General features: G+C 42.0%; 1 protein-coding gene across 1 annotated transcript in view; it reads right to left on the bottom strand.

Moving 5' to 3' along the window:
- galnt18a (UDP-N-acetyl-alpha-D-galactosamine:polypeptide N-acetylgalactosaminyltransferase 18a) overlaps positions 1-20629 on the bottom strand; it is a 104331-nt gene that overhangs the window by 7155 nt on the left and 76547 nt on the right. The window contains exons 7-10 of the mRNA XM_072663073.1: positions 17773-17958; positions 16734-16871; positions 16140-16235; positions 3884-4048 (exon numbers count right to left, since the gene is read on the bottom strand). Coding sequence (XP_072519174.1) covers positions 3884-4048; positions 16140-16235; positions 16734-16871; positions 17773-17958 — 585 coding nt within the window. The remainder of the gene's footprint in view (positions 1-3883; positions 4049-16139; positions 16236-16733; positions 16872-17772; positions 17959-20629) is intronic.

Here is a 20629-nt window from a genome sequence, read left to right as displayed (position 1 = left end):
ATCAACAGATCCTGTATGTTGTAGTGGGGTCTCCAATATTTACATTAATGATTCTTGGGCTCCCATGACCCTGTTACCGGTTTGCTTGTTGCCCTTTCTTGGAGGTACTGGCGCTTTTGGTAGGTACTGGCCACTATATTCCAGAAAAAAATCTGCCTGATGTTTTGGAGATGCTGTGAACCAGTCATCTAACAAATCACCTTCAAGAACTGACTGTTCACTTGCTTCCTAATATATCAACCCCCTGACAGAAGCCACTGTACATGAAGATAATCTAAGTAATCTAAGTAAAAAGATAATCTAATCTCACTTCACCTGTACTGGTACTAATGTTCTGGCTGATTGGATTGGTGTATATACCCCAGTAAAAGTAACTTTTAACTATCCACTTCTGGAGGTGAGGGCCCCAAGTAGGATGTCATTCAGAGACCCCAAAATGTTCAGAAGCAGCCTCACTTAGAGGACAAAAACAGCCGGGTTGCAGACACAAGCTCATCTGAGCTCTTTTTGGGAGCTTTTCCCATGGGCCCAAAGACAATTCGCTTTCTCATTGGCTCCATTATCAATAATTCACAGTCTGAAATCGGCCACGGTGGATTTGACTCTCTTTCTCCAGCCGAGTGCGATGGGAAAGGCTGCTGGCGTCAAGCGGCCGTGCGAAACGCTCGCCTCGTTTGAGGTATGAAATCGCAGACATTCCCCTGGGTCAGCTTGAGCGCTTTTGATCAGCCTGCTATTGTCAGCACAGACGTGGGATAGCACTGGATTGCTAGCCCGCTCTGACACCGCTCTCAGGGTGATGGCATACCGGGCTATAATAACCAGCTCGGATGCTGCACGCACCCTGGAGATGACACCTCCTGACATGAACAGACTGGCACGCTAATTCCTGCCTCATATCTAATAAAGAAATCCTGCGTTATTCTGCTAGCGAAGGGAACAGGAGGCAAGAAGAAAGAGAGGAGGAAATTGACATGTCTGTGGTCCTGGAAAACTGTGAGGGATTTGAATTAGAGGAGGTGTTCATGGGGCACAACACTAATACAATAGAAACCCAATGGAATTCTACACACTTGATATCTGCCAGACATTCAACAGTGGAAAAATGAGAGTCTGGCAAAATCTGATTATGAGAATGGTTTAAAAATCTATGGTTTAATTATATCTTCATTCAATATATTTATGCACCAGTCTGAATATGAAATATTAGATATATATGTATTAGATATAGGCCTGTCATGGTTACTTGATTAAAAAATAAATGGATTCTAATGTAAGTTCTCAATGAATCTTTAAAATGAATGAATTTTAAAAGCCCCTGTCTACTCATTTCCATGATTCTCTACTATTATTTGTAGTTGTTCTGATGAATTTAGTCTAAAAACAATGATATCTGTCTTTTCTGTGGAGAGATTTTTCAAACAATTATTTTTGTAGTTTTCCTCTGTTGGATTTAAGTGGGTTGGGGCAAAATTTGGCCCATCTGACGTCAGACCTGAATAAATACTAGGGATGCACTTTTCCTTTCCGATACCAGATTTTCAAGTATCTGCTGATAGAGTAACGATAACGATACCAACTCTGGCTTAAAGACTGGATAGATGGCTATAAATCCTGATATTTAAAGTCTTCCACTTTTTATGGGTTTTACTTTTTTTAAATATCGTATCCCAAATAAGATCTAATAAGCTTGAAAATCAGTGTACTGGTTGAGTAAGGCACATTTGAAAAGTTTCAGAGCTATGAAAAAAGAAACACTTGCCACAATGCAGAAACACGTGCAGGTAGGGAAGCCTAATCTTGCTATGCTTGGCTAAATGTTTTAATTGGTGTTTCAAATTCACATTTCAGAGCAGTGGAAAAAAAAGATTAGAAATTTTTTTTAGAAGCAGTCACATTCAGCTACACGTCTCTGTGTAAAAAGGTACTAAACTTCAGTGTGTGGCCTTTAAACAAGCAGCTGAAACTCAGCCTTTGGTTTTAGAACCATAAAAACACCACACAGAAACAAAAAGTGATGTCCAATAAACGACTATTTTAACTATTTATGACTATTTTATGTTTTTTACTGATTTTGATTGCAAAAAAAAAGTAGGGTGTCAGTAAGCTTCATGGTATCGGTGCTCTCTGTTACCGATACTGATGCTGTATGTAATTGCCAGCATCAGCACCTAAATACCACGATTTGCTTGACCCTAACATACTTACACTTAAAATCCCACAGAAGTGCTAGCAGAACTAAGCATTTGGGCTTAGTATATCATACCAAGTCAGAGCAGCATTTAACATTACGTTTAACATTAAGTTTTTTGTTTTATCTTAACATAAATAACAGCAGTTGGTCCAATCTGACTACAGGCGGTCGGTCAGCACTGACAAATGATTCATGTCTGAAACTTCAGGGTGGAATGTGTGGACATTGATTCTGACATTTACTAAAGATCTGCTAAAGCAGTAGTGTAATAATGACCAGGCTTGGGGGACAGCAGTGTTTAATGAGGCAGTGAGCTGGTAAAGAATAATGGCCTTTACCGCGAAGAGGGTTCTGATGACCCTCAGGAAGAAAATAATGACTGCAGATGAGTGCAAAGGCTGGCCCTCCACACCACCTCACACACATTTACACTACGGAACTGTCCTCTTAACCTCCTGTATATCACTCTCTGCAAGACACAGCTGCTTACTATGCTTCTCAGTCTACAAGGGGGGTTTACTTGTGTCCATAAAAGCCATTCTTCACGGATTCCTCTCATGGAGGAAAAGACAGTTTGATGTGGTATACTTTAAGTTGCTCCCATTGCTGACACAGATGTGCAAATGCACACATACACAGCTTGTCTAGTCCCTGTAGAAAAGTACTGCCAATGGAATAGGACTTTCTGGAGCAGATTAATATGAACCTTTTGGCACCATGCTGCCTCATGTCAGACATTGAGCTGTGGAGCAGTGGAAGAACTGTGTTCTCTGGAATGATGGTTGGTGCTTCATCTAGTACTTCTGGGATGAGTTGGAGAGTTTAAGGGCCAATTTTAAAGATCTGCAAAATCGAGAAAATGTAAGTAAACTAAAAGTGTCTCAGCAGACTACGGTGCTGACACTGCGGCCCAAGGATTGCAAGTATGAAGCCAGAGAAAGCACAATTGGCTATACTCTCTCTGGTGGGGTAGATGGTGCTCTCTCCCCTCATCACTCTCACTGTGATGCTGGCTGGCACAGACGTCTGTTGGCTGATGTGGGAATCCGGCGCTTTCCTCTGAGCGTGTTGGCTGCCTAGCGCTGCTGTATTGGCAGCACTGCAGTACTGGAAGCATTGCAAGTGATGGGGGACTCCTAGTGAATGGCTAAGTTACTTATGGAGATATATAAAAATGTATAAATTAATTGAAGTGAACTGAATGTGGACTGTTTTACAACATATATCTGCACAAACATCATAAGTGTAACTCAGGGGGTCCAAGAAAAGTCTATTTATTCTATTTCCTTTGATCGCCCATACACACAGCACTGAATTTGCTTGCTTCAACTATGTACATTATTTCCACATGAATAAAATATACCACACAGACTTGTCTTTCGGGTTTCCTTACAGTTGGCAATAACTGAGTTGATGTAATAAAACAGAGATGTTTTATTCATGTGGAAATGATGCACGTATCTGAATGGAGTAAAACGAGGTAAATTGAGTGTACCACATTGCTTTCCGTTCCACTGTGTTTCACAACTGGTGCAACCGTGTGTGTCAAACAAGTGTCAAACTGCAGTGGCTCATGGCCTGAGGGATACTGGAGGGGAACATTGGTAAACAGGGACAGGAGCAGGGGTTTATTGGACAGAAGCGAAGTTTTTTAGGACAGAAGCAATGGTTTATAGAACATTATCAAACCTGAGTAAAGATCCAGGAGAGCTTCATGTGTTTGTTTCTAGCGTAGCTGCACTCCAGCAACCGCGGGCGTCCGTTTACGTCCACCAGGCACTTATTATCATCATCATCAATGGTCGGACTCAGCACACCCAGATGCAACTGTAGAGAGCTGGTGTAGTACACGTTCTGAAAGAAAACAGAATAGAAAACAGCGGCTTAATATTTACACATAAATATACTGAGAAACTCATTCTGAATGCTTCTGCAGATCATTTCAGGTAAATGGAGCACTCCAGCTAAAAGCTGCATTACCATATTCAGTCCATACTAATTGAATGTACCCATTAGAAGGCAGATCATGCCGAGTCTTGCTTGCGAATTAGAATACAGACCACTTATATCTTTGAAAATAATGTATTTGCTTTCTTACTGAAAGTAGAGGCCAACAGTCTTTTCATGCAGTTCTTTCATGCAGAATCTTTTTTTAATGTAAATTCTGTTTGTCAAGTTTTTCCCCTTTTCTCCCAATTTGGTGCTGCCAATTAACTCAGCTCCCTCTAGCACTAGAAGGCTCCCAACACTAGGAGGATAAGAACTTAGCATGTACGGGGCAGACGACACGCTTGGAGGAAAGGGCCGGTCCCCAGCTCCTATTCTATTGCTAGTCTGTCTGGAGTACATTAATAAACATGAAACTATTGGCACCATGCTGCCTAATGCCAGGTGTGGGCTAAAGGGTTATAAAGCCCTCCAGCATTGAGCTGTGGAGCAGTTGAAAAGCTGTGTTGTCTGGAATGATGGTGCTTCATCCATTAGGATGAGTTGGGGTGGTGACGAACATCCCGGCCTCACTAATGCTCTTGTCACAGCAATGCTCCTCACAGCAATGCTCCAAAATCTGATAGAAAGCCTTTACCCTGGACAATAGAGACAGTTGCTCCAACAAAAGCAGGATAAACTTTTTTGTAATACCCTTGATTTTGAAAGAAGCAATAAATAAGCATGTGTCCCAATACTTTTGTCCTTGTCTAATGTTTTTCAGGAACAAAATACACACTCACTGCTGAGACACAGTTTTAAACAGTTGTAGAATATATATATATATATATATATATATATATATATATATATATATAAAATCATCAAAGTTCTTCATACTATTTGAAACATTTTTAATCCTTGCCTAAACTTTATCTCATTACATAACACACCAAATATTTTTTTCCACGAATTTTATGTTGCATAAGCTAAATAACTAAAGATAAGCCACCCACTTTTGAGCATTTTTTAGAGTAAAACCTTTCGTAATAGATCCTGTAGGACACATTAAAAACTGGACACCGACTCCAGGCCAGCTGGTCCATCATACAAGTCTGCATGCACATGAAAAGAATTAATAATTCATCCGAGTCGTTTCTTCCCTCTGAAAGCTCTGTGTGACTCATATCTCCATCTATATGATGTGTGGCGCAGTACAGTAAGAGGCTTAAGAGAGAGTGATCTTTGAAGGCAGCTTACTTTTATCAAACGACAGCCATTCTAACGTCTTAATTCCCCGTCCCTTCCTTGTCCTACATAATAAGAATGTAGCTTTCATCAACGTCTTTTGGTCGGAAAAATATAATTCCGACCTGTTCTAACACAAATGTATCTTATGGAAGCAGATGATGGAATTCATGCAGAATTAGCTGCTCTCTGCTTTAATGAATAGATCTGAGCAGGGCTGACAGTGCAGTAATTGGAAGCATCTTATCAGAAAAACAGATTCCTCCAATATGCTGCGTGTTTGCTTTGGATCATTAATGCAGGTATCCTCCTGCCAAGCCTTGGATCAATCACAATGATATTTTAATCTGTGTCCCTGCTGGAAAACAAGGCTTCTCCTGAGAGACAGAGAGAGAGAGAGAGAATCTGCGCTACCCTGCCTGCCAGATTTTTTAAAGGTCCTCTCTTGGCCATGAGACAGGCCACTTAAAACCAAGAGTTCTTAGAATGGCCTTAATTAGGTTATATAAATCCCTCTTAGACTTACTGACCATCAGGAACTGATCAGATTTAGGTCCATTTCGTACACTATCCCAAAAGCATTACAGTGCAAAGATCTAGAGGAGAACCCTGAGGGCCTTCCTGGTCCAGGTCTAATGATTTCTGGGGGGTACATTTATAAGTTTTAGTTATTATGTAATAGGATCATCATGCTTGTAGTTTATGAACACTGGTGTTATTATATTATTATACCGTCCCACCCCGTAGCTAGGACTCATCCTATCACACAACGCCACCAGCACTAGAAGGGGGAAGGCTTAGACATGTGCTTCCTCCATCCTCCCAACACTTGCATAATTAGTTACAGAGTTTCAGTATATGGACAAAAATATTGGGACACCTTTTCATTCATTGTTTCTTTCCAAATCAAGGGTGTTAAAAAAGGTTTTATTCTGCTTTTGTTGGAGTAACTGTCAAAGGAAGGCTTTTAACCAAAGCTTTGATGTGAGGATTTGATTGCATTGAGCCATTAAAGTGTTAGTGAGGGCAGGTTGATGACCGCCTTCTCCCCAACTCCCCAACTCATCCCAAAAGTACTGTTTGGGGCACCACCGCCATTCCAGGGAACACAGTTCCCCTGCTCCACAGCTCAATGCTGGGGGGGCTTTATACCTCTCTAGTTCATACCAGGCATTAGGCATGATGCCAATAGGCTCATATTAGTCTGCTTCACATACTCATTGCTGTTCTATTGGCAATACTTCTCTACAAGGATTAGACAAGATGTGCATGTGTGCATTTGCACATCTGTGTCAGCAATCTTCAGGCTATGCTAGTCATGGGAATATGGGTTGCTACATGAACAGGGCCTGAACGCGTGCCAGTAGAGGCGCAGAAGAGGCGCTCACACTCGGCATGCAATGAAGTGAAAGCCAGGGGAGCACACAGGGATCTGCGCCGGCCTTTTACCATCTCTGCTCTACAGTTTCCGAGTACCTCTGCTGAACCATACTGGAGCTAAACACACATGAGGAGGGAAAGAGCCGACACTTTTTTTGACGGGTACGACTTGAGAAAGCCAAACCTGGGGAAGCAACTAGCCAACAGCTAGTCTCTTCCGCATACTAACAGCATATCACAATGAAAGGACAGCACATGTTTCCTCCTAAACGCACAAAATCAGCCAACCACAGCTGTTTGAACAGTTGCATTGTTGGGTACAGAAAGGACGATACTGACGTTCAACTTCCATCCTGTACTGACAGGTTTGAGACTGTACACTAGACTGTACACAACGACGACTTCCTCCACTTACTAACTTCACTTCCCACTGAATCTCTCGGCTTGTTTGAAGGAGCTCTGAGTGAAGAATAATGAATCTAAAATTACTTGTTTTTGTTATTGCCCGTGATAACGGCACCTTCTAAGGATTAAGTGGAAGGAGGGTGTTCAAAGGATACTGTGATTCTGACACCAGCTCTGCTATCTTAAAAGTGAGTTTTATGATGATGGCTTTGGCAGAGGAGCTCAGGAGTGCACGAGAATCAAGTCTGTGGATTTTGTTCATCAAAAAGAGGCAGCTGTAGTCGCACAAACATCAAGTGCTGCTAGGAACAGCTTTCTAAAATCGGATGCAGTGCAGTTCCCATTGAGAGCGCTCCTCCTGACAGATCTGAGTCCATATTGATCTTGGTTTTGTCGAGCAGCTGAATACGCTTTCTGCCAGACTCGCAACTGCGTGCTATTTTTAACGGAAAATATTTCCAACACTCATAGCCTTGCCGGGGGGAAATGTTTCAGTCTTTGGACTCTGGAATGATACACGCTCAAAGATGCTTTTAAGGGACTTTCAAACAGAAAGGTCCAGTGGACACGGCGGCACAATGGGTAAACAGAGTGAAGAAACACCCTCTTGAGCAAAATAGTGGCCACAGAAGTGAAGGAACGAAATAAAGAAAAATAACGGCCTGAGCAGTGGGGGGAATTGTTTGTTTTTTTGCCTCAGGAAGAGGATTAGTGCTCGGTACTTCAGAGCTTTTCTGCTATTGTCCTGGAAGATAATGCTCCATTGGGTGGATCACTATCCGCTGACAGAAGATGAATGCTGTTCACGTTCTGTTTTTTGTCCCGAAATCTGTGCAAAATCCCAAACCGAAGCCATGCAACTCTGCTCAGCGACTGAGGAAGAAATAAATCAGTGAACATCATGGACTTAGTGAGGGGGAAGCTAATGCTAAACAGTCCCCAGATTCTAAGGAACATATGTGAGAGTTCAGGGTATGTGAAAGCAAATGGGAGGAGCTGAAGCAGAACAGAATTAGTGCATATTAATAGGTGTATTTATTCACAGACATAAACAACAGTGTGGCTTCATATACTAGGGTCTAAACACCTGAAATTCTAAGCTTAATGTATAATCATATTTAATAAAATATATATAATAATACACTATATGCCCAAATGTTTGTGGACACCCCTTCTAATGAATGCACTCAGCTACTTTAACATGCAGCCACTGCGGAAAGCAGACAGCTTGTCTCGTCCCTGTAGAGAAGTATAGTCAATAGAATATCCTTTTTGGTTCAGATAAACTAATGCCAGGCATGAGCTAGAGGGGTATAAAGCCCCCCAGCATGGAGTTGTGCAGCCATGGAACTGTGATCTCTGGAATGATGGTTGGTGCTCCATCCATACTTTTGAGGATGGGGTGGGGATCATCCAACATTCTGACCCCGCTAACACTCCTGTCACTGAATGCAATCAAATCCTCATAGCAATGCTTCTAGTAGAATCTAGTTGAAAGCCTTTTTCCCTGGACAGAAGAGACAGTTACTAAAACAAAAGCAGGACACACTATTTTAATACCCTTGATTTTGGAAGGAACAATGAATGAGCAGGTGTCCCAATACTTTTGCCCTTATAACAATTTTAAATAGATTACATTTGCCAATGGTGGATTACTATACAAAAACCTCCTAAAAAGTCCAAAAGTGTTCTGACAACCTCAGCAGACACCTCACAGAAACCAGCAGTGTGGTAGTTAAGACGCTTTGGCACTTTTAGGCTGCCCCCCCAGGCCTGACCAGATAGAGAATAAGAGATTCATGATAAGGGTCACTTAGAAAACCTTAATATCTGCACCATTTACACAACTTTGACTTTATTAAGACTTATTATTAAGAATCTTGATGTTTCACTGCTTTCAATTATAATTACAATTAAAATTAAATAATTCAGTATTTAACTATTCATTTATTTATTTCATGCCCCACGGAATATGAAATAATTCAATCCATTAACATTGTGATAACCAATAATCATAGTCAGTGGGCGGGCCTCACCTCTGCCCTGAATTTTCTTAACATTCTCAATGCTAGGTTGAGGCTGAAGCGCTTACTCAAGAGCAGGACCCCATTAGCCATGTTTTGGGATCTCACAGCAGTCACAAAACCAAACAGGAGATGGCTGGAGAACCATATATTTATCAGTGGCTGTTATGATGATTATAATAATCATGATGATGTAGTAAGCAGTTACCCAGTTAATTTTGGCTCTCAACTAGCTAGCTAACGTTACCCAGTTATGTTCACTATCCTACTAATAAGGCACACGTAGGCCCTGCAGCTAAAATACCTCTAACCCCACTCACTAGGCCAACCAGCTAGCTTTATAAAAGGCTGTGTGAAACACGTGAGTGTACAGTAGCCTACTATTACGTTGGCTAATGTTAGGACCACTTGTCCTTCCTAACTAGATACTGACCCTGGACAGACTGTGTGGTTGATGATGGCTGAAATGGAAGATGACGGCTGCACCTGAGTGTTAAGAGCAGCAGGGGTGTTTCTTAGCGCCACTTCCATCAAATTGCCGGCTTCTCCTAACAGCTCAGGGCAGCTTTTAGGCATTCTGCCTGCTGCAGCAGCGAAGTCACCTCAAAATCCTTGTGGGAACTAGCGTTAGTGGAGGGAAGCAGCTACTGAACGAACCATTTAAACATTTTAGCAGATATTAATAATGCATGCATAAAAAATGATCAAAAAGATTACATACAATTATCTAAGCTTCTACCTCAACATTCAACATAATTAAATTAAACATATTTCCCATAGAACAATAGATGAGGGGCTCATCGCTAGCCCATCTAGCCAGGATTGAATTCATGGCCGCCATCAGAACAACCTGGTTTAGCAGTGGTGGCTCAGCGGTTAGCGCACCAGGCTATTGATGACAGGGTTGTGGGTCCGATACCCGGGCTTGGTAGGCTGCCACTGTTGGGCCCTTGAGCAAGGCCCTTCACCCTCCCTGCTCTCCAGGTGCCACAGTGATGGCTGCCCACCTCTCCAGGCCAAATTCCATCTGTGTTGGACACAAATGGTGAATATGGGTCTTTGTCTTAGAATTTATTCTTGTTTTAACCATTAATTTCTTTATTAATTAATTTATTTCATACTGTCACACAAATCACCCATTCATTATATTTGTATGTAATAGCAAATAGCAGAGTGGTCACCTTATTGACTTGTGTTTAGTCAAGTCTAAACTTAGAGGTATCTTTAAATTGAGGTTTTTCTTGGGTAAATAGCAAAGCACTTCTGTAAGTCGCTCTGGATAAGAGCATCTGCTAAATGCCTTAAATGTAAATGTAAATGTGAACAGTGGCCTAGATGATCTACAGTACTTACAGTAAATCTCTTATTTAGCCACATATTTTGGAGAAGCTGGCCGCTATCTGGACAGATCCGCAGAAAGTGTTGTAATGTATCACTTGACACCAATGTGTCTTCTCCAGGAACATCTGAAATCAGCAGGTGTGAGTGCTTCTGCTGACTGGACAAAATCACACTGACAACCGCTCTCCACCACTCTCCACCACTCTCTCCTGCTCCTTTCCTGTTTACCCCTGTCTATTTTCCTCTCCCTCACTTTCTCCCCCTCTCTATTTCCCTTCTCTACCTCTTTTTTTGCATCTTTATTTTTGCTGTTTCTCCTTCTTTCCTCCCTCTGTCACTCGCTCACTCTCTCTCTCTCGCCCTCTCTCCCTCTTTTTCACTCCTAATGTCTCTTTGGGTTTTCCTCTTCCTCTGCTTTCACTCGTACCGTCTCTATTTCTCTCCCTATTTCCTCTCTCTCTTTTTCTCTTTTTACTTCTCTCTCCCACATCCTTAGAAATCCCTTCCAAACCCCCACCCCTTTCCTGGTGGTACAGAAACTGTCCATGGTCATGGTCCAAGGCATCCATCTTTATTGAGTGCCATTACCGCGGAAACGCTCCTGGAACCTGCCTCGAACTTCTCATCTATAAACATCACTGTCAGCTCGGATTCTGCAATATATCCTCATCTCCCTCTGAGGGCGAGAGCTATTGGCACGGGCCACGGAAACCTCCGGGCCAAATGCCGCCCTTTCCAGCGTGTATTTCCCTCTGCACTCCTGTAGACCCGAGCATTGCAATCCATCCAGCGCCACGAGGGCGGTGGGCTTTCACAGGAAAATAATGATCTGGTTTTATGGATTCAAACTAAAGCAGGGTTTCTTTTTCTTTACGACAGCCAGAACTGTCCCATACATCTCCATGAAACATTACAATCACTCGTGAAGGGGAGGGCACACACAGAAGTGCAAGCGCAGCAGATTGTGGAGAGATAAAGCAAGCCAGGGTTTCACATAAAAGTCGCAATAATGGGAAAAAAGTTAGAGGTGTCGTCCAATTAATAACTTTTCCATAAAAGTAATAGCTGAGTCATAACTTCATACTGTTGCCTAAGCTGGTTGCCAGTGTCAGACAGTCCGTTACTTCCTGGGCGAGAAAGACATGCAGAGTCATGCAGGTACATTTAATGAATGGTGAGCATATGTCCAAAAGTTTGTGGACACCCCCTTTCATCGCTAAATTCAGTTGCATTAATGTGCATCAATTGCTGACACAGGTGTTCGATTACAGAATCTCCACAGAAAAGCATCCCAGTATTAGTAGTGGAGCTGCACATGAGCAGAATGCCATGCGTTACCTTGGACTGTAGAGCACTGAGTTGTCTGAAGTGACGGCGCTCCAACCAGTACCTTTGGGATGAGTGTGAGTGGAGTTTGTAATCCAGAACTAATCATGAGAATCACGAATGCTCTTGAGGCAATCAAATCCTCAGAGAGTAAGAGAATACTAGCTTATTTAAAAGTACTGACATACATTTTACAATTCATCAATTTATTTGATTGAAATTATTACTTATATATATATATTATTTTATTATATAATGCATTCTTGTACTGTTTCTATAGGATTAGGGGAGGATAGACAATAATTTAGCTTGATTGAATACTTGCTTTGATAAGAATATAATCAGAAAGTTCCATAAGCAAATGTTTACCTGCTCACAAGCAGAAAATATATTTGCTTTCATTTTATTGTATTTTATTGTGTCTAAAACTGTCATACTGAACAAGAAAACACATTATCCTTATCCTTATCCTTTATAAATAGGAAAATCCGTCACATCACAGGTTTTATCATTAGTCGTCTGGTTAAAAAACAACAATAGGAAGTGCTTACCAATCTAAACACTGCTCTGCATGAGCTTGAGCTAACTCTGTAAAAACATAGCGCATCCAACAAGAATGAAAGTCTTGTACATCTTTTATACAGCAATATCAAATATGGCAGCTTAGAGAAGCTGCAATTTACTACCTGCAGTGCAAACATGCATATTAGTATTAAAGGGACAGTAAGACCAGGAATACTCTGTGTGCGTTTGGCTCGCTGTTCCACATTTTAGCTCGATCGACTGTCGCTTGACACGTTTAAGAGGGGAAGCGATGCCCGATTAACTGCTCCAAGTGAGCGGTCGGATGACTGATGGATTTCAGACATGTCAGACTCACTTGTCTCACAGTCTGAGCAGCCTCGTCAGACGATTTCTCAACGTCACAACATGTTTTCTTGAAACGTAAGTCACAGAATACACAGAGCGAGTTGAACAAGTTGTGGCTTAACTCCTATTCTCTCTCTAAAATATAGACACTACAGTTTGTCCATTTTGTTGAGACAACTGGATGTCTTCCCAGCCACACACAGGTCCATGTACAATTCCTCTTTGCATAAGTTAGCAATGCTATGCGCTTTCTCAACATTTTTAATATACAGGGCGTATGTAGACAAAACTCACACACATGTTTAATGTCTAAAATATTGCACAGTGTATTCCAGACTTAACTCCTCAATTCTAAGAGGTAAAGAGTGTAAATTGTACTATATAAATTAACCCTCTTTGGTACATCAACATGCAAGTGTAAAAATGTAGGATACGGGCCCTTTAAGAACACAATTCAAAAACCTCCGTATTCCCAAACATGTCGAAATGGGACTAACATAACCTAGGGTTTCTATGGTTTGTTTATAGCAGGAAAAAAATGTCAGATAAGAAGCCAGAGTCAAATGTGACTAGAATGTACAATGGTAATAAGCACACTACTATTACTAACCCTGCCTCAATAATACTTTTGAGAGGTATATTTCTGCAGTGAAAAACAGAAAAAACCCGACATTTAGAAATGAACTGTTAATCTCAGTCTCTAGGGGAAGAAAGTAGGGACAGGCAATGGCAACAAATGATGTATAATGGCCTGCAGAGATGACAGCGAGTATACTGTATATGCATTGCTGCATTCGCTGCGTAGGCATTTTCTGTAATCTCTTCAAACAATAAAAATAACAGTAAAAGTGACAAAAACACAGGATGAAATCAGTTCTCCAGGGTTCAGTTGTTGGGAGTTGAATTTTACACTGATGATTTTACTATGCAGTTTTAATGGCATGTACTTTGGCTGTCATACCTGCATTCAATCATTACAGAGTTTTCCTAAAATAGCTGCAAGCTGACAGCTGAGACAAGCGTGGGCAAAAGCAGAGCAATACCATAATGTATTCCAGCTAATTTAGTGTGCACGTATCTGACCATTTCTGCAGGCACATCCACTTGTGTGGAATTGGGAGGTATAAGTAATATGTTCAGGACTGAATTCAGGATTAAACAATTACACCTGAAGTAGCTATAGATGTTACAAAGACCTAAAAAAATATTTTAGATATGAGGAGGACTCTCAAGATGGTTTAAAAAACTGTACAGTGGTGATTTTCTGAAGTCACTGACTCTGGAATGCAGTACATTTTATATGGAGCAGAATTGCATATCGTCCCAACCGCTCCACGGACGATGCAATCACCACCACCCTTCATCTATCCCTTACCCACCTGGAGAAGGACACCTACATCAGAATGCTGTTCATAGACTTCAGTTCAGCATTCAACACCATCATCCCACAGAATCTCACCAGGAAGTTAAGATTGCTGGGCCTCAACACCCCCCTCTGCAACTGGATCCTGGACCTCCTGACAGGGAGGCCCCAGTTAGTCCGGTTCGGGGACAGCATCTCCAGCACCATCACAATGAACACTGGGGCACCCCAGAGCAGTGTACTGAGTCCTCTGCTGTTCACCCTGCTGACTCATGACTGTGTTGCGAAACACAGTTCTAACAGCATCATAAAGTTCGCCAATGATACAACTGTGCTGGGTCTCATCAGCAAAGGCGACGAGTCAGCATACAGAGAGGAGGTGCAGCAGCTGACAGACTGGTGTACAGTCAACCACCTTCACTGGAATGTAGAGAAGACCAAGGAAATGGTTGTTGACTTCAGGAAAACAAGACACAACCACTCTCCGCTCAACAGATCATTAAGAGCACCAAGTTCCTTGGTGTCCACTTAGCGGAGAACCTCACCTGGTCCCTGAACACCAGCTCTACAGCCAAGAAAGCCCAGCAGCATCTCTACTTCCTCCGGAAGCTGAGAAAGGCCCGTCTCCCTCCACCCATCCTCACCCTCTTCTATAGAGGGACCACAAAGAGCATCCTAAGCAGCTGCATCACTGCCTGGTTTGGGACCTGCCCGCTGCATCCGCAAAGCAACCAGCATTGTGGATGACTCCACCCACCCTTCACACAGACTGTTCTCCCTCCTGCCATCAGGAAGAAGGTACCGCAGCATCCGGTCCAACACGGCAAGACTCTGCAACAGCTTCTTCCCCCAAGCCATCAGACTTCTCAACTCAACTTCTGACCTGATGTCTTTTCTGTTACATGCACATACACTCTCTCTCTCTCTCTCTCTCTCTCCAACCATTTACCCCAGATAAAATGGGAAGCATTTTTGCACAAAGCATTTGCACTAATAACTTTACTACCTCACTGGACTTAATATTTATTACACATTGCACACTACCCCCAATTATTTATTATTCTCTGTCTGTACTATGTTGTGTTGCACTTGTGTTTTGTATGCACTGTCTATGTTGCACCATAGTCCTGGAGGAACGTTGTTTCGTTTCACTGTGTACTCTGTATGTAGTTGAAATGACAATAAAACCCACTTGACTTGACTTGATCTGCAACAGCACAGAACTGGTTATATGCGGCTGGGCCTCAAAACACTAGAGTTATCTGCTTAGAGGTCTAAGGCACACTACTGACACATACACCGATCAAATAATAACATTAGCACCTAAGGGTCATGAGCACCTAAGGTTCATTGAAGCGATCCATGGAGGTCCCGCCTCATTCACAGGACTTGATACCTTCACAGGTCTTATGGAGTCGATGCGTCGAATGGTCAGATCTGTTGTGGAGGTGAAAGGGGGATTATATGATACTGGACACCACCCAGTTCATTAAAAGTATGGACTGGATTGTCCACAGGAGTGAGGAAGCTCAGATGATGTTCTGGTCGACACAATTCACCAGATTTAACCTCACTGAGATCCTGTGGAACAGTAATGGGTGCAACTTAAAGAAGCTGAATGCTTTCATTAGGACACATAGTGTAGCTACTAGCTCAGCGGCAGTCTAATGGGCTACCACTATGGTCCGGGGATCGCAAGTTTGAATTTCGAGACATGCTGCTTTACCATCAGTTGGGAGAAAAAAGGGAAATATTGGTGAAACAAACAAATATAAAAATAATATGTCATCATGATAAATTATTGACTCCCCTAATATTGTGCATCCCTACTTTGTATTAATTAATTACACAATGAATTAGTTGCACAGAAACATTGTCTAATGAATTTTCTCCAAAAACAAAACTGGGCTTTTATTATAGAAAGCTGGATTTCCAAACTTCAGATTGTCATATTACATTATATTTTAATATATTAAAAGGAGGCATGTCCCAGCATATCAACAAAGCGGTACTTGGTCCACATCACGCATCATGTTCTTCTGGTCGGTCAGTGTACACTAACCTGTGGCGTCATGCCATGGCAGAGGTACAGGATGGGGATGTTGTCCGTGTCTGGTCCCTGATCCACACACAGATCTGGCCGCAAGCCATTCTTCAGCTGTGCAAACACACACACACACACACAAACAGAGAAGAGCAGATCAGGCCAATTTCTTCCGCACAAAAAAACCCACAGAGAAAGAGACAGATTACGAATTCAGAAAGCATTTCTCTCGTGCTGCCTGCTAATGGCCAATATGCTATCCAGAAAGCCCTGGAGCTCAACTTGGCTTTGTCCTCACGATGGAGCTGTTAATTATAGTATTCCACAAAAGAATGGCAATTAGCAAACTTCTCTGCCAGCCTAGAATTGTAACAAATGGAGGAATTACAAATGTTAATAGAGCCTGCCCTGAGACAGGGATATAATATTTAATACAAATGTTTTATTATTCACCGTTTGGAAAGCAACTTTATCTGGCACTATATTCTGCTAAATGAGCCTAAGGTCTCTAATAACCTCCAGAACAAAAACCTTCCTGAACAGCAAAGACGTTACGTACTGCTTACATAACTAATCAATTTACTGCTAATAGACATGAGAGCGTGTACTGACCGCGCCATAGGCGATGGTGTCGCCGTATGTTCTCATTTCCGAGTAAATGTTGTGTAGGAACCAGCGAAAGGGCTTACACTGCAGCCTCTGCCTCAGGAGCTTCCTCTCTCTGAGATCTCCAATATCGATCCCGGAGTCCTACACACACACACACACACACACACACATGGTCATGAACACATGTAAATGACATCTATATTTTACTCTGTAAAATAACAGCTCTATAAATCCTATGGCTTCCAGCAGTCTTCTGTTGGGTTCTAGAGGTGATAACTAACCAACACAATATGGACAAAAGTATTGGGACACCTGCTCATTCATTATTTCTTCTGAAATAAAGGGTATAAAAAAAAGCTGATCCAGCTTTTTATGGAGTAGCTTTTGTCTATACCGTCCAGGGAAGAAGACTTTCTACTAGATTTTGGAGAAGCACTGGCTGTGGGGATTTGTTTGCATTCAGCAACAAAAGCGTTGGTGAGGTCAGGATGTTGGATGATCACTCCCCCGCCTCACCCATAACTTCCTAACTCATCCGAAAAGTAATGGATGGAGAAACACCACCGCTCTAAAACCACTAGACAGCACAGTTTGACTGCTTCACAGCTCAATGCTGGGGGGCTTTATAACAACAGGCGCAGGTCCAGTTATGTGGTGCTGCACAACACCCTGGTCTGTTGGCGTTGTGTTGGAAAGGTAGTTAGCGGGGAATGTTGGGTTAGCATATCTAGCTACTTAACAATCAGTGTAGCTTACACTAGCTGACTGCACTCACTTTGAATATGATACACCCATAAGCCATTTGATACGAAATGACCGGAAAAGAGGAAGAAACAAACTCTTTAAAGAGGGCATGGCAAAATATGCTGAATATTGGATAGCTTATTAAAAGATTCCATATAGAACCAGCTACTCAAGGTTTTCCATCAATCTGAGAAGCCTTTTAACCAGGCAAAAAAGCATTTAAATAGTTCCTTGAGTTGACATGGTTCCATACAGAACCACTGCCTTGGCTAAAGTTCTGTAGCTGAGCGCGTTTTACCTGTAGTGGAATATTCCAGGCCATGTAGACGTGGTTCTTAAACTCCCCCATCCACACCTCGGCCACTCGCAGAGCATTCCTGCGCACGTGGGTTGCCAGGTCCTGTGTGTAGGGCTTGTGAGCGCGTTCGATGTGGGCTGTTCTTGAACAGGGGAGGACCTCCACACTGCCCCCACACAGCCACACCTAGTAACACACACGCACACACACACAGTGATGTTAACCTTATCTTTTTTTTTATCTAAACTACAGTGTGAAACCATCACGAAGTCCATATACACAATATACAACCTTTGCTCAGACTTGAAAAGGCCTATAAAGGTGTGAAAATGGCCTATAAAGCTTTGTGTTCCTATAGTGTATGTTCCTATTCACATTCTTGCTTGCTGAACATATTCGTTTTTTAAACCAGTTAAAAAAAAGGGCCTGTAGAAGAGAAGAGTGCATGGCCAAGCTGCACAGACATGCCACATCACCAACAAATTCAAAACCATTGTTTGTAATGAATGTACACCCTTCAGCAATCAGCGCTGACATGATGTTTGGCCTCTGGGCACAGTGCACCACTCATCAGTTTCTTGAATTACTGCATCAAATTACACCCAAAACATGACCACAGAAATCAATGGCAGATGACATAAGGCTTGGAATTCACAATAAGGACAAACCAACAAAGCACACAACTCCTTACACGCAGAGAGACGCAGCCGATGTAAGGCTTTAAAGCGACATTATGTAGCAAATGTACTGCATAGGGAGAATGGTGTCTCTGTCCTTGCCACTATTGCCTGGGACGCTGCTACTGCACTATGGAAGTTAATGAAAAATGCTGTAACATTACATATTCATGCCAATCTGTAAAATATAATTATATATTACATATGTATTAAATATTACACATTTTATTATTACATTTTCCATTATTTCCGACATTATTTTATTATCACCCAGACAGAAGCACATCTTTATATCCATCATAACTGTTTATAAACACAGAACACTGCAGTTTGTTAAATGATATGACGCAGAGAAAAGCATAAAAAGACCTGTGCTAGTGGTCTGTTACCTAAGCTTGCTAACGTTACTAGCTGAGCCTTTTTCAGCTCGTATTTTTCAGTCAGTCTGTGAAGATGTAGTAAACTGATATTTATATCAGTATATTGGCCATTACACAGTATAACTGTATTTCTTTGTACATGTCATTTTGATGGATTTAGCTATTTGGTTACATTTAGTTGGTATAGGGGTATCGTTACTGGATAAATGTTTGTGTGTGCCCGTGTGTAACGGGTGTTGGTGCACTTGCTAGCTTGCACTACCTGGCTCCATTTGTTGAAGCTCATCAAATGTTTTTCTCATGTTAGTTAATAAATTTTACTACCCATGTATTAAAATGAAAGTGCATAAATTAACACAGTAATGCCTTTTAAAGTAGCCTAATATTAGCTGCGATAAAAATGCAACAGTGCTGTGATTGCTGCTGTAATAACGGTTGCAGTACTGTGGTTATTACTGTAATAAAAACAACGGTATTTAATAGGTACCGTGATTAAAGGTACAGTATGCATACTGTGAAATTTACTACAGCAACTTACTAGTACATAACTAGTAATTCTACATTTCACAGTGTCCCTTTATACAGTGCAGCAGTGGTGTAAAGGTGAAGTACACTCCCTAACTATCTGTAGGGGGAGCCCAGGAGTAATGATATCAATTCTCGCGAAGCGCTGCTTTAAAATAAACAGGCCTCAGATAAAGCTAAAAGTGAGGCATTATGGAGTGGCACGTACCGTGTGCAGTGGCCTTCAGAGTTAAAGCATTAATAAGTGGCCTTGTAAAGTGTTGTTTAGACCATAATTCACCTGAAATTTACAACACCTCACTAGAGGACTGAAGTCCCCAATTCCTCTAAATGTCAGGATTCCATTCAGGACCAATTTATTCAAACAAAACAGCCCATTACTGCTAATTCATCACCATTTACCCAGCAGCACAAATCAGATTAAACCTTCTAAAAAAAAAAAAAAAAAGAACAAACACTGCGAGCTGCAAGCGAGCGAGACCATCAAGCGTGAAAGGAAAGCAATAAGTTCAAGATTTAATGAGTTATAATAATGACCTTACAACAAGACGCAGCCAGTCCTGCATGTTTGTGCTATTCCTCTCAAGCTAAAGACAGGGTAACACTCTTCCCCCAGCTGTAGAGCCTCCACAGGCCCTCGGGAGGCATCCTTCAAAGTTTTCTTACTGTGCTCCTTCCCACTTTCATAACAGGAGATTCATTTGCAGCTGTACGCACCATTTACTCCAGCTTCTGGATCCTTAGCTTTGAAATGGAGGTAGCAGTGGGAGCTGCTCCACAGGCTGTGTGTGAGGAGCTGAGCGATACAGCAGTGCAGCAGTGTGTGCTGGCGGAGTACAGAGGAGCCGCACTGCTTTCATGGATTATGGCACGTTTGCACAGAGATTTGCTGAATTAGGCTGTAAGGAGATATTCTGAAGCACAAAACCCAGTGTAGCAACCATCATCATCTGAGTGTGTGTGTGAGTGTGTGAGATTCTGATTCCCTCTGATTCCTTTTCATCCACCCACAGAATTCCTGCTGGGTACTGCCACCAACTCTCTCCGTCTCTGTCCTTATCCATCTCTCGCTCCGTCTCTCCAAGTCTCTTGTCCTTCACGTCTTTTTCCCTTTCTCTCTCTCCATCTCATTCTCATCATCTCATAACTTTTACTTCTTGTTCTTCGTCTCTGTCTCTTCACCTCTTTTTCTCCATCCTTCTCAGTCATTCATTCTCCATCGCTCTCATTCTTTATCTCTATCTTTCTCCATCTCTTTATCATCTTACCATTCTT

The sequence above is a fragment of the Salminus brasiliensis genome, chromosome 19 (genome assembly GCF_030463535.1).
Source record: "Salminus brasiliensis chromosome 19, fSalBra1.hap2, whole genome shotgun sequence".
NCBI lineage: Eukaryota > Metazoa > Chordata > Actinopteri > Characiformes > Bryconidae > Salminus > Salminus brasiliensis.
Note: the sequence above shows the minus strand (reverse complement) of the source record. Positions and strands in the feature narration are given on the sequence as shown.